This window comes from Telopea speciosissima, chromosome 5, assembly GCF_018873765.1.
Source record: "Telopea speciosissima isolate NSW1024214 ecotype Mountain lineage chromosome 5, Tspe_v1, whole genome shotgun sequence".
Lineage (NCBI taxonomy): Eukaryota > Viridiplantae > Streptophyta > Magnoliopsida > Proteales > Proteaceae > Telopea > Telopea speciosissima.
The window spans coordinates 10,570,201-10,591,652 of NC_057920.1; the positions used below are offsets into that span (position 1 = coordinate 10,570,201).

Genomic DNA, 21,452 nt, shown 5'->3' on the forward strand with positions numbered 1-21,452 from the left:
TACCTTATTGGTACGGCTTTGGTTTGACCCGGCACTAGATTAAAACTGATTCAGCCAGACTGAACTGACCGATTGATACCCCTACAGTTTAAAGCATTTTCTAATGCAACAAGGGCCATCAATGAGCCCGCCTTACTCGTGTGGGACATGTGCCATGTAACTCGTGAGTCATGTCTAGGCCTGGTTTTCACACCATAAACAAATAGGTGCATTGTGTGGGCTAATTAAAGGGAAGGGAAGTGAAATTTTCATACTTAAAAAAGGAATTTTTTTAATCATTACCCCATGTGACATCATGTGACAATATATCTAACTCCAAATCATTCCATATTTGGTTATTAAATTTCAATTTACTTTGCATCCATTTTCCTTTGGTTTAAAATGTAAAATAAATATTACATGTAAAATGTATCTTGGTAAGAAATTTAAGTAGTTTATACAATCACGTGGGGTAATGATTACAAAAGTTTTTTTTTCAGGTTTGAAAATTTTTCCTTCCCTTCCCTTTAATTCCCCTTGCAACCAAACAGAGCCTAAAGCATTTCTAACCTGATCGAATGGGCCAGGTATGATCAAAACATTGGTAGGCCTAGCCCAGTTTGGAATTTTTGGGCTATGGCTGACTGGGCTGGGCTGGGCTGGGCTGGCCCTGAAAGCCTTGCACTGTTAGCACATCATATGGAATCGTTTGTGCTAGGTTTTTTTTTTTTTTTTTTTTTTTTATAAATTTAGGATGAAGTAAGTCAATAAGATAGGATGAATCAACAGTAAGCCTAAAACTATCAGAATTTCTATAAAAAAAATTTCACTAGAAATCTCCTCGAGAAAGTGAAAAACTCGGAGTTCCTCTCCCAATTCTCTCTTACACATAAGAACAAAGTTGTAATAGACTACACTACAAGGTTGAAAATACCCTTCAGATTTTTACCGAAAAAATCAAAGGGTTCAGATCTCAATGGTGAGGAGATTCTTTCTTCATTATGGGTGGTGAGAATCTGAGTCCTAGAAAATTGATAAAGAGAAAAGAACGTTGCAGGCTGCGTAGCGTACACTAGTAACTTTCTATGTTTATCTCTCTTCCTTCTTATGAAATGACATATCTACCCCTAGGAGAGAGGAGAGATAAACACAAGAAAGTGCCGGTATGTGCAAGAATATGCACGCGGGCGTCATGACAATCTTTTTCCCAATATGTTTGACCAAATATCAAATTTAATAAAAAGTTGTACAACCATATAGATACATATTTTTTTAAAGAAGACATGGCAATTTGCAGTGGAGCCTACCCAAAGCCATCCATGAAATTGCCAATTTGCAGAGAAAAATAATTCTAACCATTCAAGAAGTTCAATAAAAGAATTGCAGACTTAACACCAGGTTTGAACAGCAGCATAAAATATGTCAGGAGAATCAATCACACACAATCCAGAACCAGTGTTCTTGAAAGAAAAAAAATAAAATCCAAAAGATGAATTCCAGAATGAATTATACATCTTAGCAATCAAAATACATGTTACCCATTGATTTCAAGTTCTGTTTCAGAAAGAGAATAGGATGGAAGATGACATAAACAGAGTCTCTGAATCAGAAAAATGGAGACCTTTTAGGAATCCCTTTCCTTTTCCTCTGAATTGGACGAAATGTGTCCCTCTTAACAGTGATGGGTGATGGATACTTTTCTTCTGGTCTCATAGAACTGCCACCACAATTCCCATCTTTATTATCTTTCTTCTCATGTAAATCAAGGATAAACCTCATGCAGAAGACAGAACAAAACTTGTAATTTTCTTTAAACAGTTCAGAGTTGCAACCTTCACATCTATTTCCATGGCTCCAATTCTTGCCCACATTCTCCTGCCAATCTTGTTGGCCTTTAGGTTTCAGATACACAGCTTCTGCACCATTAATCATAACTGGTTGAATTTCAGACATGTCCAACAACCTGTCCAGGTAGACTGGGTGAATTGAATCTTGGTGAGACGTCTTTCCCATCTGCAGAGAAAAGAAATTAAGATTCAAAAACATGATACCAATCTTACAAACATGGCCCACCAATACCATCGTGGAAGTTACAGCAATGAGAGATGGGCTCAAGCTTTGGGCGGAGATGGGATTGGTGGCAGTGCATGTGAATTCGGACTCTTCTATGGTGGTTCACTGCATTTCGCAGGGAAGGTGCCACACTTGGAATGCCTGGTATTGGTACCAGGAGATTTTGGATTTAGCAACCGCTCTCTGCCCGAACACTGTTTTTACATTCAGATAAGGAAACAGAGCATCGGATTGGTTGGCCAACTATGCTTATGATTCGCCAGACAACTCCAAGTTTGAATTGGACTCTATCTGCCTCGGGGCTTGAGAAGTATTGTGTGTGAAGATGCTACGGATATTCCGGTGTTGAGAATGCAGTAGTGCTAGTGAGTCTTTGTACAGGGTAGGAAGGGTTTACTTTTTATTTGTCGAATGAGTTCATCCTATTATTTCGGGTTGGGGTAAGGCGGATATGTACCCTCTTTGCATTTATTTTTATTGATTGATTTTGATTTTAATAAATTCCTAAGGTCCAGCCCGGGTCCTAGAGAATATTCAGGATTAAAAAAAAAATCTTACAAACATGGTCATTGAAGGTGCAAAGATCTCACTTGGAGAGTGCTATGACCTTCATGGGTAAGCTTCAAGGACTCACAAATGGGGGTTCCCATAGAACATTACAATAGAAATTACATCTTTTTGCACAAGGACATTAGGATGGTTGGAAGAACTCATCCTTGCCTCTTAAACTACAAATTTGTTTATCTTTCTAATATCTATTTCATTACTTACCTTCACTATTGTACACAATTTACTTCTTTTATATTAAAACAAAGACTATCCTATTCATAATTTGATGAGTTGAAGCTCCTGAAAGGTTGGGAGTTATAGAGTTATAATCTCACTTAGATTATCTAGGATTGATATCTTTATGGGAAAAAGATCTCTGTCCGGGAGTGTGGCCTACGCCAACACTCCTATGAGTCTATCTCTCTCATCTCCATGTAAAAAGACACATCTGCCCCCTTGTTTTAAGGAGGAGAGAGATAGACACATGGAAGTGCTGGTGTAGGCCACAATCCCGGACAAAAAACTGCTTCCCTATCTTTATATACTGTTGAGCTATTTCTACTGTGGTTTTGGGTTGGACCCTCCAATATGGTATCAAAGCCTATGTCCATTTGTTATCCTCTTTAAGATGTCTATCTACCTGTACAATCAGATATGCTAAAACTACATGTGAGAAAGAGTGTGTTAATCAAATGTTGCGAGTTATAAAATTTTTGTTACATATCAGTTTGTTCTTGTCTTTCATGCCTTCATAGCTTAACTCCTAAAGGTTTTGGGTTGGACCTTCTAACTTGAATGACCAAATTATTGAATACCAAAAAAAATAAAAAAAAGGGCCAATGAAATAAGTTATCTTCACTCCTTGTGTAAAGTACATATTTTTGTAATAATTATAGAAAATTGTTCCATCATTCTTGTACTTGAAACACTTTTCGTCTAACTTTTCAGTTTTCATTCATGTGAACTGATGATTTAATAGGTTGACCATGGATAAATTTGAACATTTATAAATTAGTCACTTGTCAAATTTAATGATACATCTCAATCATATAGCGACCATGGATTGATCTTTCACATTGATTTTGAGACTTTCCAATTGTGCTAATATAGAATTCAATTCCTATAGTTTCTTTTTTAAGAAAAACACATCAATAATAACATATTTTCATATCATTGTTCATGAATAGATGATGATGTAGGCAAAATGAATATCAAATCGAAGGCCCTAATTAAAATCAAAGAAAGTCATTATGTTGGAAAACATAACAGGCCAACAGAAAGAAAAATGTGGTGATATATACTGACACTTTTTATTTTGATAAATAAAACTTTGCATCTTTATCCAAATTTTTGAGATGGAAGACAATTATAGTCTTCAAATAAAAAGATGGTTTAGTGTCAATAGTGCTTCCAAAAAAATTGTAATTAAGGGTCAGTGTCCTTTGCTTCACTGTGTCAAGGACATCCCTATGGACCTACATTGGTATATAGAATTCTTTTGTTGAGAGAAAGAGAATCAAAAAGGATAGTAAGAGAATGAAGAATCACCTATTCGATATTCTGACTTGCAACTTCGATCTCCTTTCTCTAGTAAAACAGGGCTGTTTGTGCAAAGCAATCAACTAGTGTTCCAATTTCCTGAAATTAAAAGTTGTAGTACTATTAAATAACTTCAAACAAGTTCTAATTCAATGATAAATATATAATATTTTCATGTGTATACATGCATGGCACATTCACTCCAACTTTTTGTATTGTTTTGTATTTTTTTTCTTTGGTGGACCTTACCAATTGTGTGTGGCTATGCCTAATAAACCATGGGTAGGGTTGCCTTATCGCTTTATGATTGGTAGAAAATAGGAAAAAGTTTTCCAACACCATGTAGAGAAGGGTTCAGCCATCATCCTAGGGTTCTAAAATATCTTCTTATTTACGAATGGTCGAATATACCCCCATTATTCCGCAATAATCTTGCCCACCCATTCAAAAGTCACAGTCAAGGGATTCCCTTTCACCGTGGCTTAAGGAAAAATCTGTCATAGAAAATATATCTTATTGTCAAATAAGTAAAACAAAAAAAGGAAAGGGTGGGGGGGGGGGGGACTGAAGAGATGAGGAAACCTCAAGTTCATTGATCTTTCCATGAAACTGGCCCTTGAACCTGCTCGCTAGGAACTTCTTTCTCCTCTTTTGATGGATCAAGTACTAGTTGTAATGAACAGTTGCGGTTGGAGACGACTTTAGGTTAAATCCACTGGTCTGATTTCCTCTGCATGCATCGATTGAAATCATAAATTGACTTTATGTTCTTACTAAAATCATCTATTAAACAGGAAACCCTAGCTTGATCAACCATATCGATGACCTATTCCCTTTTGTTTTGAGAATCGTACCTCGATGATAGACTGATGCCGGAGATCTCTAAGTTCTTCGGCGTACATCTCCACAAGAAGACCTCTCTCTCTCCTTTTTGGTATTTTATATAATTATTTTTGGCTATAGATTTATTTATTTTTTACTTATTTTGTCATTGGTGTAATCCTTTAGGTCAATATTTGGAAAATAAATATGAAATTCTTCAATATTTTCTAAGGGAAAAAGAACTTTGTCCGTGAGTGTGGCCTATGACAGCAGTTCCATGTCTTATCTCTCTCTTATCCTTATGAAAAGATATTTTTGCCCCCCTTGTTTTGAGAAGGAGAGAGATAGACACATGAGAGTGCTGACGTAGACCACACTCCCGGACATAAAGCTGCTTCCCATTTCTTAATTTAGTCATTCTCTCTTTTCCTCCAAAGTTTATGAATTTGCATTTGAGTCCCATTTGTGGTTGCAGTCTGTCTTCGGTATTGATGTCACCTGATGCTTCAAGAGTTGACCTTTTTAAAAAGGAACGATAAAATGTGCTGAATTTTCAAGAACTTGGAAAATCATGAAGAGATAGTTGGTGAAGACCAACACCTCACAGTTAAGCGCTCACGAGTTCAACTCTTCTTGGGATCTATCTATAAAAAAATAATAATAATAATTATGAAGAGCACATCTAGTAAAGTAGTATTCAGAAAAGTTCTGTGTTAAATTTTTCAGAACTCTCTAAAAAGAAGAAACAAAATTATAAAAATGTGTTTTTATTGAGAAAAGTTTAAAATGTCATAAAAAGAAACAAGTAAGAAAATAATTGAAGGAAGATGATTTTAACAAGTTATTATTTAATACCATTCAAGTTCTTACAATAATGTGATAATTATAAATTAAAAAAAAAATGTATTTCTCTCTCTCCCTCTCTCTTGAAGATCCTTGGTCTCAAAGACCTCTCTCTCTCTCTCTCTCTCACAATCAAAACCCCTTTTACTTTTTTCATGGAAAAATATTTGGTCCAAGAGATCTAATTAAAACATCTCAAAGCAAAGATTTGGTATTCTTACATCAAAATATATATATATATATATATATATATATATATATATATATATATATATATATATATATATATATGATCCAACCCCATGTACGAATTTATGTATCTAGGCATGTACATACTATGTTTTTTTTTTTTTTTTGTGGTGAAGATGTACATACTATGTTATCATGTACATCTGTCACCCAAATTAGTCATTGAAACAACTTTTGATGGTTTCATTTACTTATCTTTTCTTTTTAAATCAAAATCAATTTAAACCTTTAATTTTGGAGGTTATAAAAATCATTCTAAACTTTTTCTTTGCCCTTTTCTTCACTCCCTTTTTTCCTTTTTTGGCGAAAAATTGTGTGCAACACTTGAAATAGAAACTAGAGAATACAAATACTACACCACACACTCAAAAAAATAACTTCAAGAAGTCGATTGAGCACTCGGCTCATTAATTAGAGTGGCTCATTTTTCTGAACTGATTCAACTGTTAGTCTTTGTTGAATATCCGTACTTTATTGGAACATATATCTAAATGAAAAAATGTTCTCTATACTAGGGGTGCATCAGACACATTGGGGGTGAGTGGAATGACTACCCCATCCCCATGAATGAGTGAAATGATCATCGTGTCCCGCCCCATGTGTTTGGGTACAACCTACACCCCCATTTACTCTTGGGCAGAGAACATTCCTTTCCATGTAAAATGAGACAGTCTTAATGGTGCTTAATTAAGGAAAGCAATTAAGAATCTAATAGAGGCTATCTATAAAGAGATTAAATATTCTCTCAAAAGCATTGATATACCCACTTAGAACGGTAGAACCTATTGGACATTATTTATGAAAAGTGGGCTGTTCAAAGTTGTAATTAACAGATAATATAATATGATCGTTTACAAACACTCATGAACAGTACATATAACATCTGAGTGGCCGTGATTTTGATGGGGAAGGCTGGAAAGAGGAAGAAAGCACAAGTGGTGGTTTTGGTCATTACACAGGTGGGACCCAAGTGGGCCCTATGAAATGGCCAACTCTCCTATTTTTCGGTGGTTTTGCTGGGCTGGACCTAGGGGTGTAAATGAATAGCCGAAATCCGTTTTCGTATCCGTGTCCGTATCCGTTTAGCATTATCCGAATCCGTCCGAAAGCTAAATGGATGCATATTTGGATTGGCTATAGCTATCCGAAAAGCTATATTTACATGTAAATGGATAAAAGATCCGATCCGTACCCGTGTCCGTATCTGTTTAGCACTATCTGAACCCGTTCGATAGCTAATCGGATGTGGATGCGGATATAACACTATCCGAGCAGAATCCGATCTGTTTACAGCCCTAGCTGGACCCTTCAGCTCCCGCCACGGCTGGAGGAGAGCCAAATTGTCGCAAAGTAGGAGGAGGAGACTGGTTGGGGAAGGTCGTGGTTTGGCTATGTAGAAGATCTAGAGAGAGAGGAAAGTGAGGACATTTGGATCAATTTGGATTTTGGAGCCCTATGGGGGGAGACTTTTAAATTTTTTTTCTTTCTAAATACTTTAAATCTCAACTAAATGTGTGCTATATTAGATGAACGTGTACGACTAGGAATGTAAATAGATGGTTGAAAATCTTTATTCGATCAATTTATGTTCGTATCTATTAAAGGAATTCATATTCAAAAAATAGATTTCTAGAAACTATCAAAATCCATTCAAAAGCTAATCCAATATAAATATAAACAGTGTTATATTTGATTCGAATTCGATCCATTTACATCCATAACGGGGGTGAACATTTTGTGGGTGTATTATCAAATGACATAATTCATGATTTATGGCACTCTACATTATTCACACTGAGATGTTACATAACAAACTACACACACAACAAGACCTTTCCTTCACAAGTTGAACACAAACATTAGATGTCACTGAAAGTTAAAACTACCACTAAATCCATTAACCTAAGCCCCTTTAGGCTTTTATCTCCCACACTTACGGAAGAAAATTTCTTACAAACCGGGCAGCAGGAATTTTCCTCACACACCACCCCTTGATTACTACGCATGCCAACCTAAGATATCATGATTTGGATATTAATGTTCCAACAACGCCGGCGATAATCGCTGTAGGATCTCCAAGAACGGCCGAAATGATGAACTGAACGGCCAACCCAGCCAGCTCACAACACTTCTTCACTTTACCTTTACCACGGTGGTGGTTCTGAAGTGTTCCTTTCAGGCTTGGAATTCTTGTTTCCAACTTCTTATTATTGTTATTGATAGTGGTTCCACGGCCAAGATAGATATCATGCCAGCTCTCTACAAGCATTTCCCTCACACAAGCTACATGTAAGTTGTACTTCTTACAAGTAGACCTGTAACTCCAGCTTCTACCTTTCCTCCCACACTTGTGGCAAGGTGAACTTACCTTGCGGTACAGATAGAGCTTTACCTCACCATCATCGAGAACACGAGGCAGATTAGCACAAGTAGGATGGAGGTCGAACCCGCAGGACTTACAGTGGTAGACAAACCCATTTATGTCTTTCTCACAGGCGTTGCAGAATCGAGGGACATCCCCAGGTGGTCGAGGGAGGAACTGGAAGGAACACTTGGGGTAGAAAGGATGGTTGATGGAGGGAGCAGGAAGGGCACAGTGCTTGTGTAGGTCGAAGTCGCAGTTGCTACATTTGTAACGCGATCCTATGCCTACTTCTTTGCACCCATCACACTTGAAAGGATCTTCTGTGTATTCAAACCTTAGCTTATGTTGAGGATGGCTAAAGTGGGTTATCTCCCCGTATTTCATGGCTTAATTCCTATTTCCTAACATAATGTAATGACCCAAAGAAGCACTATATATAGGTGTGTGTGTGTGTGTGAGAAAGAGAGAAAGAGAGAAAGAGAGAGAGAGAAGGTTAATGAAAGGCTTCTAATGAAGGGTTTCATGTGATTTGGAAAGGATGAGTTGATAGTAGGTGCTTAGCTTGAATGTGAAGCTTGTTCGGATATATGCTCAAGAGAACAGTATTCCATGGATAATCTTAGCATGTCCATTAAGGGAGGAGGAAAAAGAATCCAGGGGGGGCATTTGATCAAGAGGACCAGAATATCTGAATTCACCAAAATGCCCTTTTGATGCTTTTTCTAATTATGTGACTTGTAAAGTGTGCAAACACAGTTCAAAGTTGTTATTCTGAACAGAGTAGGTTTTTGCTCTTTGTGAATCTAGGGGATGCTTCTTAACAGATTGTTTTAAATACGTGTAAGGTTCAGGAACAGCCGTAGAATTAAAGAGTTAAATTACAAGAAAAAAAAAAAAGGATTCTGAAGATCCTCTTACAGAGGACCACAAAAGAAAGAAACAGAAAGAGAAGACCAACGCAATTCATTAGAGAAAAAGATTTTTAGCATCTAAGAGAAAGTGGTTTTCTGGGGTGTGCTTTATTAATAATCTTATTAACAGAGCACACCATTGCACTAAAAGTGTTTGAACAAATATTAAATAAAGAAAAATGCACGGTTCTGGTCATCGTATCTCTCAATGCAACCATTGATTCACAAGTAACTACAATATCAAATAGATGTGTAAAGACAGGGTAAGACCCAACATCCCAACTATAGATATGTTTTGAAAATCTCAATTATCCTGATTTCGGAATAGCTTCATGGCTAAGGTCATGAGGAGGTCTATGTCTAGAACATATCCTACATGAAATGCATGGAATAAAGGGTTACACATAATCTATGCACAGCATGGGTAGGACCCAAGTAATGGTGGGTTAACCCCCACTTTCTGTAGGATGTGCTCTCTCTATAATTTTAATAAAGAAGAACAAGTGCAGATTGGAGAGACTTCATTATCTAAGTAAACCATATTCTTCAACAATTTGGAGAAAGAGAATATAACTACACTTGTATTCGGTGCTGTTGTAGTGGAAAATGATGAAGGAGAACAAATTCCCATCTATTATTATTATTATTATTTTTGCTATATATGATATTTTTGTTTCAATGATTCCACAGAATAGTCTTGGTATAGTATTATTCTTTAACTAAAATATATGCAGATCAAATTCATCTTATCAAGGAATGGAACCCAGTTGCATGTGTAACATGAATTACTGTTATGAACTAGATTAGCAAGGACAGAATAAAATCTCAAGATGCTAATAGAGGATTTATTCCACATAAAACTATGGCATCATAGATTTCCACGAGTCACAATCCAACACTGTATTAGATCTTCAAGTCAGAAACCCAAAGGGAGTAGCTCAGTTGGTAAAGACCAACTCCTCATAATTAAGAGGTCATGAGTTCAAACCTTCTTGGGGCCTACCTATGAAAAAAAAAAAGGATCTTCACCTCAGGAACAATTGTGCTGCGTGAATGCTTGTACGTACCTCAAAACTTTAGCCACTATTTCCCTGTGGTGCCATAGTGATCCTGTTAATTTTAAGATCCCATATAAAGAAGTGAGTTGTCCAAAGCAACATTAGGAATCTTCCCATTAATGCAAGTGTTCAATTAGGTTAGTCCCACTTCCCTCATACTTGCAAGGAAACGGAATATGAATATGTCCTCAATATGGATGAAGTTCCTTCTCATGCTTCTTCCGTTGTTTTCCTTTTCTTCCTATCCAGTGCTTCTGTGGATGATAACGATGAAATTATGCATTCCAACCATCTTATACAACAAGAAGAATCAGTTCTGTAGAATATTACATTTCCTCTACATCTAAAAATGCTCTTGAGGTGCAGCATAAATATCCAATAGACCTCAAGTGACTTGTCAGTTGTTCAATCATGGAGTAGATTTTACTCGAGAGTACATGTCTCTTGTCCTCAACCATGAATTCATGAATATGACCATCAATTTCAATCAAGCTAAGAGCTTTACCCTTGTTGATCCCTTTATCCTTCATCAACTTCCTCACCTTCTTCATCTCTTCCCATCTTTGAGCTTCACAATATATGTTTGAGATGAGAACATAAAGTCCTCCACTATGTGGCTCCAACTCTAATAGTTGTTTTAGAACTTGCCTCCCAATCTCTACATCCCCATAAATCCTACAAGCCCCAAGCAGTGCACCCCACACTACAATATCAGGCTTTACTGGCATAACTCCTATTAGCTTAATTGCTTCACTTAAGTGACCTCCTCGCCCAAGAAGATCAACCATGCATGCATAATGTTCAATTTCGGGTTGAACTGCATAGACAAGACTCATACTGTTAAAATAACGCCGGCCTATGTCTACAAAGCCACTATGACTACAAGCACTAAGCACTCCAACAAATGTGACTTCATCAGGAGGGACCCTCTCATGTTGCATCTTTCCAAAGAGCTTGATTGCATCAAGACCATACCCATGCATGGCAAAGGCCCCAATCATCACATTCCATGATACCACATTCCTCTCAGGCATCCTCCTAAATATATCAAAGGCAGTGTCTATGGGACCACATTTTGCGTACATGTCTATAAGGGAATTATACAGGGTAACACTAGGCAATACACTACTATTGCACAAGTAAACATGGGTTTTTGTCCCCATAACCAAATCACCAAGTTGGCTACAAGCTCCAAGAATGCTTACCAATGTTGCCTCATCAGGATCCAATCTGGAGTTGCACATCTGAGTGAAGAGATCCAAGGCCTCTCTGCATCTGTTGTGTTGGACGCAGCATGAAATCATTGAATTCCAAGAAACAATATTCTTCTCTGGCATCTGATTGAACACCTGTCGAGCAAGATTCAAGAGCCCATGTCTAGCATAAGCATTAACTATACAAGTCCACGAGACCACATTTTTGTGGGGCATTCTGTCGAAAAATGCTTGAGCAGACTGCAAATGCCCACACTTAGCGTACATATCCACTAAAGCATTCCTAACAAACAAGTCGATTTTAGACCCTGTGACTACTATGTAAGAATGCACGAATCGCCCCAGATCAAAATTCCCATTTTGTGAACAAACAGAAAGGAGATTAACCCATGTAAACTCATCCGGTTCAAAACTCAGATCCCTCATTTCACGAAAGAGAGAAAATGCTTCTTTGCAGAAACCCATCCGGGAATACCCACCAATCATTGAATTCCAAGAAACAAGAGTTCTTTCAGAAATAATGTCGAACAAGCTTCGGGCACCATGAATCGACCCACAGAGTGCATAAGCATTCAAGAGTGCATTTTGCACACACACATGTGACCCGATCCCAAGCTTGAGAGCCTGACCATGAATGGTTTTCGCCTCCATAAACGCCAATTCGCAAGCGCAACCCTTTAGAACGAACGGGAGGGTAAATTCGTTTGGAGAAAGACCCGAGCCTATCATTCTACCATAGAGGAAAAGAACCTCCTTGGTGTCATTTCTATTGGAATAACCCCGTATCAAACTATTCCACATGAATCTGTTATGTTCTGCAGTTCGATCGAAAACAAACCGCGCATATTGGAGATCGCCCATTTCGGAGATGGCACAGAAGGCGATTACTTTTCCTACGGTGAAGTTTTCTTGAAACAATCCATTTTCGATAATCTGGGCATGGATTTGTTTGAGCTCTCCCATGGTTGAACATTTCTCTAGATGAGAATGGAGGTTCTGATGAGTAGCGGACTTGAATTTGTGGTCGGAGTTGGTCTTGGGTGGTGAACCAATGGAGCGAAAGTGAGAAGTGCAGGAAACCAAGAAACAATAGTTAAGGCGGGAACCAACGGCTACACATTTGAGGGGAACAACCATTATGCCTAGCCATTGAACCCAAATTCTGACTGCGGGGACTGCGGGTATATCCGTTTGTCTATCTAAAAACTCAAAATCTCAAATTGACTAATGGTTTGCTGGCCCATTGAGCAATATCTTACTGATGAAGTGATGAGTGATGCCAATGTTGGGTGGGCAAAAGCTTTGTGAATCGGATTGATGAATCGGTCAATTTCGGATTAGAATCGGAATCAGCTGTTACGATCCAGTCTATTTTCCGATTCTACCCAAGTTACTCTCAATGTGACACATTTAGGTGGAAATCAAGGAATCCTTTCCTAGAGGGTTGTGCATAGAATCGTTTGCTAATTAAATATACACTTACAGAGTTACAGACTTACGATTAAAATCCTCTCCAATTCCATTATTGACGAGTGCGGTGCAAGTTTGGTCTGAAGCTCAACACGTGGAAGATGCTTCATCTAACGGTGCGAGCTCAATAGACCCAATTTTTTTTTTCTTTCTTCTCGAGTTTGGCACTGTTTGATGTTGCATCTTCCACATGTCGTGCTCCAAACCCCGACTGAAAATTAAAGAATTGATATGGAAAATTTTTTTTCCACTTACGAAGTCTTTCAATTGAGAATTTGATAGGAAATAAAGTTAATGTAAAATAATATCAATAAGAATTGAAGTCTGCATTCTATTATATCTTGATTTAAGGACATGGAAATTTGTGAAATGTGTTCATTTTACTTGTTGATATAATCACTTTAGTTCATCACTTCACTTTCTAGGCATTTCTTCCTTGTGCTTAAGATCAAACTCGTAGATTCTCAATTTTAAACACTTAAAATCTGACCATAGGATTTTACACTCAGGTTAAAATCTTCTTCATTCAATTATTAAGTGAGTCCACTTGTAGATCCATTGGCATTAATCGATCTGCACCAACTTAATATCAAAGTTGTAATTCTTTATTTCTGCTGATGATCAATTATGATTTTCTTGAATCTTAAATTCTCGCTCTTCAAACGTCACATGAAGAGAAGTACGAAGTGGTTTGTGGGCGGGGGCGGATTTCTGGATATTCGTTCGAGTTTTCAAGAACTAAATATCAAATCCAATGCCTACAAAATACAAATACAAAGCTTAACAGCAACGAAGCAAATAATGTGATTAGTTGTGGTAAGGCACTAAATTGGTTTAGATCCTAAGATAATCATCACCATTTTGATATGATACTTAGTGCTCAACCCTGTGAACTGAAACTGGTTCTAAGTTTGAAGTTTAAAACCTGATCGAAATGGATTGGAATTGAAGTGATGAATATGACCCAATTCATTTTGTTCAACATGTAGTAGATACAGTTTTATTAAATATTTGCTTGATTGCTACCATATTTCAAACCTGCAAAATGAGCTGAAAATGCATGCCAAAACAGATTCATGAAATTTGATTCAAAAAATGCTAACCTCACAGATCCTGTAAGCCTCATGAGGCTTAAGTTTGTTTTTATAGCAAATTAACAATAGCAATTAATCGAAGTTGTTTCGCAGTCCATTTAGATTTATGTTGGTGTCAAATCTAAATGGACTCAGAATTTAAATTCTGGGATTTAATAAAAACAACAACATGCATGTATCAATTTCAATTCCAGGTCCACAAATACAAACTTAACAATCATAGCAAGTCCAATAAGTTAGCATCAGTTTTGTAAGGTTTCAGTGTTGGTTCTAAAAGAGTTGAAATTTTACAATGTGTCTTGAGGCCATGTGGGTCATTGAAAAATCCAAGACTCAATGCATTAGAAGTTGACAAGATTTATGATGTTCAGTTATCTTAGATCAGCTGCTTCTGAGATATCTGTACAAATTTACAGTCATTAAGGTTGACACAGCTATCTATTGACTTGTAAGTAAATTCACTAGTTCCTAGCTTCTTGATGGAATATTTGCTTTAGCCTTGACAATTCACTATGAATTAAAATTAACTACCAACATCTCAAATTTAACAAAATGATTAAATGGTGGCGACCGTAAGGAAGTTAAATCACAAAGAAGGGAGTAGCCAAAGGTTGAAAAGAGACGAAGCAGCCGAGAGAAACCAAGACAAGAAGGCCATCACTGTAGATAATTGATATCTGCTGCAGAACTTTGGAACACAATGGAGCCCCTCAATGTTGGGCAGGAAATTTATGACACCAGCTGATGCACAAGCTGCTGCTAGTGAGAGGATAGATAAGACCTGTGGTACACATTGCATTTGTCATGGGAAGGGTGGATGGCATCACTTAGGTTGTAAAATGAAAAGAATGAATCAAAGACATACCCAATCTCCTATAACAATGACGAATAGTATTCCTGGTTGACGAAGAGGACATCCTACAAGGATTGAACACCCATCCACCAGTGCCAGTGTGAAGCTCCATGGAATCACCAGACCCATGATTGTCACCAAGAAGCTGTCAAGTCCACAGTTACATAAATTATAAATTTATTACAAAACAGGAAAGCAAAGTATTTGCAGATCCAATAAGAAAGGTGGGGAAATGAAGAAAAAAAATTGTGGGGGGAGGAGACAAGGAAGCAGTGAACTTGTAATGAGATGCAAAGTATGACTTCTCAGACAAAAGCAAGCACTTTGATGAACTCCAATCACAAGTCTATAACAAGTAGTCAATTGAAGTTATTTGTGCTTTATCTCTATATTAAGTATTGTACAGCTTCCTTATCCTGATATGTCTAACCAATACAACATGACCAAGCCAAAAGTGTTCTTGCTTACATTAGGAGCCTTGAGGATGTCTATTCCAAGCCCCGAGGCCAAGATTGATAAAGCTTGAATAATAGATATCCTTAGGAAGCTTACTGTTATTTTAAAAAAGAAAAACATTTTATAGTACTGCTGATAGTTAACATGAGTACTAAAAAAGATTGTTAACAGCTCTGTAATGTTGTTAAATAAAGAGTAGCTGAAGTGGAAAGGAGATGATTGGACAAGAAACTTGACTGCTCTCACTTAGTTCTAATAAATCCTAAAGTAATTATCTACCAAGTCCTGCAGACCACTACCCACTAGGCCAAATACCTGTGACTTAATTTGGCACATCCACTGCATCTGTTGATCTGTATTTGTGCAAGGGCCCATTTGATGGATCTTACCTCCCTAATTCATGAAAAATTGACACACTGAACAGAACATAACAAAGAGGATACAAGGAAAACTGAATCACATCCAGAACCATGTTGCTGCTCAGCATTTTAGAGAATTCTATAGTACACAGATTCTTTGTACGAGGGTGAGCCCTGGCCATTTCGTTAATATTAATGTCTTAAGCACCAAATGAAATGGACATTTAAGCTTATGCATATCAATTTCCTTTCTTTTCTTCTTAATTCTCTCCTTTGTTTTTGCAGATTTGATTATATGGATGCTGTCCGAGGAGACGGAACTGGTTCTAAAACTGGCAATAACAAAATTTCCTTGAGATAAGGCTTCATGTCCCCATATTCAAGCTTTCACCACAGACATTCCTGTGTTCATGACCTGTATTCACCTTCCCCAGCTAAGCACTAACTAACAAATAAGTTAATTAAAACGAATATGATTTTCAGCATGAGGCAAATGGGTCCCGTAGAGACAGTACAGAATTTCAGCCAAATGAGTAATTAATTGGGATTGGATCATGTAATAAGAATCCAATCAAATTCGAAGAAAATACGATCTCTATGGTTCCAATAATCAAATCTTTTATCACCCGTAAGAGATGACAAGAAAACTAACAGGGCCAATCGAGCATCAGATGCAGGTTCTAAAGCCTCCGCTACAGTGCTGTGTTCTCAAATTATGCCCCTAGCGAGCAGACATCTACAAGCAAATTTCATTCCGTGTTTCTTCGAAGAGGGCAGATTAACGAGTTTTGGGATTTCGAAGAAGATGGGAAGAGGGCAGATTAGCGAGCAGACTTCTACAAACAAATTTATGAGGGCAATCTTTTAATTTTCTATAACATGAAATACAGATTAATTAAGCAAAGAACAGTTAAGAATAACAAATAGGAATTGCAAAGAAAAACAGAGGAGAAATCCAAAATAAAATAAAACCAGAGAGTGAGAGTACCAGAAAGCAGTATAGCTGTAGAACTCAACTCCAACAGACATGAAGAGAAGAGAGGCAAAGGAGAAGATGGTCTGGCCTAATCTGAGAGACAAACTGGCGCTAGTTCCCATGGAGCCAGGAAGTAGTTCATCCATGGCGGTTGGGATCTGCAGCTAAGATTTTCTCTCCACTTGCAAAGTTTCATCGTAATCGTTCAGTCATCAACTTCTGCCATACCAAACTTCTCATGAATCCCAATAATTGAGAAAGAAATTTTGCTATCTTTCTGTCCTCTTAAACTGCAAATGAGAAGAAAGATCGTTTCTTTGTTTACTATCGAAACTAAATGAAAAAGATATAAATGAGTTCCGTTGAATTAGAAACTTAGATAGGCGTAAACGTATTAACTTGGGAGATGGTGACCTAATCTGATCTACCCTCAAATTATTTCGTTTTTTTTTTTTTTTCATTGTTTCTCTCTTCTAGGCAAGCAAAGCAAATCCAAGGATTTATGAAATTTTTTGATAAAACTCACCTTCAGGCTTCATTTCAGTTCCTCCTGCTCACAACTTCACTCACACATTCCTCTCTGCTTGCATGCTTTTTCGGATCAGACGCTTTCTTTGAGAACATTTGTTCTTCTCTGTTCATTAGTTTTATTTATTTAATTCAACCACGTGAGATTGTGGGAATGAGTACTATTTTTGCCAAATGTCAAATATGTAGCATCAAAGTAGGTCCCAATGCATCCAAACCGTCCATCTGGCTCCCAAGGGTAATTAATGGTCCAAACCCTTTTATGGTATCCATTAAAAATATTTAATATGGATTTTAAAGGATGGTTTAAATTAAACGAGTTAGCCCACCTAAGATAAGAATATATTCCATGAAAAATCTTATACAGATCTGTTACTTTTATTTGTCCTTTGACCAAAAAAGTTGTTGGAGTGTATTTAAGTAAGTATTACCAGTTCATTTCAATGTCTTTTCCCTTTCAAAGTTCAAACTTCAAACAAAAATCAGATGCTTATGACTTGTTTTTAATTTGTGAGAAATTCTATATTTCACTTCAACCACACAAAGAAGACAAGAAAGCAGTCATTTTATATTTAATTAACAACAACCAAACGATAGCATGGAATAATAATGAGAATGAATTAGATGTTCCTATACGAAGAGATTATGATTGGGATTGCTTAAAAAACTAGGAACCACTTGGGCCAATCAAACCTTTGTAAAGTTTTCGATGTATATATTCTTTTTGTGTCTAAATTGATCGAGACATTTTTTCAGTCATCATATACATTTAGAAAAGAAAAAAGTTTGATGAATGTCAATTTATATATAGGGAATTCACGTCATTAAATAATGAGAGAAAAGAAAAAATATGTGAGAAAACATGTACACCACAGTTTTATAAGAATTAAAATTCTCTGCAGTGCGGACATTTGGTGGTGCACTGCAATACGTTCTTGAGAAGTTGACACGTAGAAGAAGCTTTATCCAATAGTGCAAATTCAATACAAAACATTTTTTTTTCTTTCTTTTCGAGCTTGGCACCGTTGGATGTCGCATCTTCCACATGTCAAGTTCTCAGGTCCGCACTACAGAGGATTTTGGGACCGTTTGACAACGTTTTGTTTCTATTGTTTCTTTGCCAATAATGTTATCAAAACCCAAATGAAACAGAAAAATCATTTGATAAATCCATTTTGTTTTAAGTATTTTCTATAACAAAAATCAAAATTTATAATAATTTATGCCCAAAAAAACCGTTTTTGACCTAACAACTATTTGTTGTTATTGACTCAATGCCAAAAACTGTTACCCGACAAATCACTCTCGCTCATCTGTCGCTCGAACAAAACAAAGGGAAAGGGGTAAAGGAAAACCCTGGAACTCTGAAGGGAGAAGGGAGACGATCTGAAGGGAGAAGGGATTTTTCTGCACCAACCTGCAACTCTCGATGTACGGTCATCTCTATCTCTCGCTATCTCTCACTCTCTCTCGCTCATCTCTCTGTGTCACTCTCTGGAGGGAATGCACCAACCTGCAACTCTCTCTCTCTCGCTCATCTCTCTCTGGCTCGGAGATGAAAACTCTGTGAAATCCCTTCTCCGGCAGCCCCAACCGCTGCCTGCATCTCTGTTTCTCAGCCAGACCCTCCCTCTCCCTGTCCGTCTACTTCCCACGTTGACCCATCCACCCTTGTTGTCGACCAATCTACCCCTGTTGAAGAACCCTGGTCCTCCCTTTTCTCCGGCAGCACCTCTTCTAAACCTGCTGAACATCCTCTCCATTTTGTCCCTCCCACCTCTGCTAAACCTGTGTCACTCTCTGTTTGTGAACTATAAGGCTGATCTTTTCTCCCATTTTGTCTCAGAAATTGGTAGAGTGACCTGCTGTAAGCCCACTGCTGGTAGATCGAGGAAGTTCAACAACCGAAAGGTAAGGATTTCATAGGGTTTTTTATGAAATTGTTAAGGGCTTTGTGGAATTTCATTTCGAGAATATTTCAGTCCTCCCTATTCTCTTCTTTTGTGAATGTTGGTTCTGCTCTCTCTGTGTCACTCTCTTCTTTTTTTTTTTTTTTTTTTTTAACTTTGAAAAAGTCTAACATTGCTGTTGATGGGAGGTTGAACCTTGAATTTTGATCTGTTATAAAATGAGAAAAACATAAGCAAACAGTACTATTAACTGCTTTTGCCTGCCTATTCTCTGCTACTGTTTCGTTGGAAAAGGAAGATTATGTAATTCGAAAGCCTACTAATTCCTTTTCAGTATTGCATCTTGAATACCTGTTCTTTGTTTCTCTCTCTTTTCAATGAAATTGAGGTTGCTTTATAAACAATTAGCTGCTTTCTATAAGACTTGTTGTCAATGTTTTTATGTGTGTGGCATGCTTCTCATACTCATTGAGCATGATAACCTTGAGGGAGACAAAGAGATTACAGTCACATTGCGCATGCATACTTATAGGGTCAGAATCTTGAATGTTTGTGTACACATTATCAGAAAATAGCAATTGGTGTTGCCATAGTGGCATGGATTACATGTATGGAAGAGTGTTGGCACCAATGCCTAAGCTTATCTATTACCTGGAAAATAGCAGTTGGTGTTGCCATAGTGGCATCGGATATGTCTTATGTGTATGGAAGACGGTTGCCACTAATGCCCAAGCTTATCTCTGTTGTTGCTAAAGATGATTTTGTCTGTCATTTGATAAATTTAATTGCTTGAATGCTTCAAAAAAATTAAGATAATGTGCAGAAGTTGGATCCTTGCTTAGCAGATTTTTTTTCCATTTGTATTTAGATGATATTCTTAGAGCCCAGGGCAGATTGCTTGAACTCAGGACATGGTAGTATGAGTTATGAAGCTGTTCCCAGGGCAGATTGCTTGAACTCAGGCGATTTGTGTTTAGATGATATTCTTAAAGCCCAGAATCTGTTCCCAAAATGCATACCAAACACTGCAAACAAATCCCAGCGAACTCATGGTGAAAAATATAAGTAAGGGGATGGGGGAGTTACAGCAAATGGGTTGGGAAGTGTGGTTTGGTGGGGTCAAAGTGGGCAGTTGGCCAATCTGTTTTTAAGTCCCACCTTACAAAAGCCACAAGTGGCCTAGTATTGCACTGTGAGTGTATAACAAGTATTCCGTTCTCCTGTCTAGCAATAAGAATCTGATTCAATTATCCTCTTCTTTGCCATCCCATATCCATAATTTGGGACTGAGGAACATTTAGACTGGAATTATTATTGGGGAGAAAAGAGAAAGAAGAAGATTGAATCCATGGCAAAGAGGAGAGGGGCTGAGATTGAAAATACACAATAGTTAGCTTTTCTGATGAACACATTCATCACTATGACACATAGCAAATATCTTTCTGATTCCAAAGTTAGCTTTTGGAGGTCATTAGATGACTTCTTTTTTTTAATAAGATCTAATTCTATTGATAGGAGAAGGGACAGCAGAACTAGCCGATGATTTTTGCTATTGAAAGTTATATTGCTGCTGCGATGTTCTGTGTGAAGCCGGACAGACTGGTGAGATACTGATCAAGGCCTTGGATGGGAATCCAGGTCATATCACTTTTTTTCTGGTTCTGAAACTGAGGTGTGCATATCTGCTTTGCTCCAAGTTGAATACTATTGTGTTGATTTTGATGACATACTTTAAACTTATCCTAATAATTAATATTTGCTTGATGACAGACAGACTTGACTTATCCAACAAAATATGATGAGCAGAATGAGATACTTTGGTAGGATCAGTAGCTATCATGGATAGATCTTATCATATCAGATCTCATGAAGAAAAGCTGCAAGCTTTGAGAATGATGGATGGTTAGACAGGTAGATAGACACATTTAATTAGTAAAACATTAATGGACAAGCTATAACACACAACTGGATATCATATCTGAAAATTGAACCACTTGGGATCCTTTGAGCAACATTTGCTTTAACTTGAGAAGATATTTCAAGCCCTCTCCTGTATTGTGACACGATTCATTGAGTGACTGAGAGAGAGAGAGAGAGAGAGATGTTTGTTTTCCCTTTTGTCTCTTTGATGGTTTCAGGTTCTAGTTTAGTTCTTCTACACTTGTCTCTGTATTGTTTATTTCAGATTATTAATCCAAAATGGA

General features: G+C 37.4%; 4 protein-coding genes across 5 annotated transcripts; all 4 read right to left on the reverse strand.

Annotated features, from left to right (window-relative positions):
* Nucleotides 1–1,584: 1,584 nt before the first annotated feature.
* On the reverse strand, nt 1,585–2,061 carry LOC122661863. The gene has a single exon (XM_043857372.1). It carries the CDS (start codon nt 2,059–2,061, stop codon nt 1,585–1,587), a length of 477 nt encoding a protein of 158 aa, XP_043713307.1.
* A 5,834-nt stretch (nt 2,062–7,895) lies between these two features.
* LOC122660970 lies at nt 7,896–8,890 on the reverse strand. Its single transcript, XM_043856235.1, has 2 exons — nt 8,024–8,890; nt 7,896–7,978 (listed from the first exon to the last, which is right to left on the reverse strand). The coding sequence occupies exon 1, from the start codon at nt 8,801–8,803 to the stop codon at nt 8,075–8,077; it is 729 nt and encodes a 242-aa protein (XP_043712170.1). The 5' UTR covers nt 8,804–8,890; the 3' UTR covers nt 7,896–7,978; nt 8,024–8,074.
* A 1,755-nt stretch (nt 8,891–10,645) lies between these two features.
* On the reverse strand, nt 10,646–12,768 carry LOC122662269 (pentatricopeptide repeat-containing protein At2g22410, mitochondrial-like). Its single transcript, XM_043857850.1, has one exon. It carries the CDS (start codon nt 12,737–12,739, stop codon nt 10,715–10,717), a length of 2,025 nt encoding a protein of 674 aa, XP_043713785.1. The 5' UTR covers nt 12,740–12,768; the 3' UTR covers nt 10,646–10,714.
* Nucleotides 12,769–14,658: 1,890 nt separating this feature from the next.
* LOC122662270 (CASP-like protein 5C1) lies at nt 14,659–17,128 on the reverse strand. Of its 2 annotated transcripts, none has more exons than XM_043857852.1 (3): nt 16,823–17,128; nt 15,032–15,164; nt 14,659–14,947 (listed from the first exon to the last, which is right to left on the reverse strand). In XM_043857852.1, the coding sequence occupies exons 1-3, from the start codon at nt 16,954–16,956 to the stop codon at nt 14,753–14,755; spliced, it is 462 nt and encodes a 153-aa protein (XP_043713787.1). In that variant the 5' UTR covers nt 16,957–17,128; the 3' UTR covers nt 14,659–14,752. The 2 variants fall into 2 exon arrangements, with proteins under 2 accessions (XP_043713787.1, XP_043713786.1); XM_043857851.1 differs by having other exon boundaries at nt 15,032–15,176.
* Between the last annotated feature and the right edge of the window lie 4,324 nt (nt 17,129–21,452).

Coding starts and splice junctions, on each gene's coding strand:
- LOC122661863 (XM_043857372.1), bottom strand. CDS start 2,061: ATGGTATTGGTGGGCCATGTTTGTAAGATTGGTATCATGTTTTTGAAT.
- LOC122660970 (XM_043856235.1), bottom strand. CDS start 8,803: ATGAAATACGGGGAGATAACCCACTTTAGCCATCCTCAACATAAGCTA.
- LOC122662269 (XM_043857850.1), bottom strand. CDS start 12,739: ATGGTTGTTCCCCTCAAATGTGTAGCCGTTGGTTCCCGCCTTAACTAT.
- LOC122662270 (XM_043857851.1), bottom strand. CDS start 16,956: ATGGATGAACTACTTCCTGGCTCCATGGGAACTAGCGCCAGTTTGTCT. Junction 15,177..16,822: donor TACAGCTATACTGCTTTCTG/GTACTCTCACTC, acceptor TTTATGTAACTG/TGGACTTGACAGCTTCTTGG. Junction 14,948..15,031: donor TCATTGTTATAGGAGATTGG/GTATGTCTTTGA, acceptor TGTGTACCACAG/GTCTTATCTATCCTCTCACT.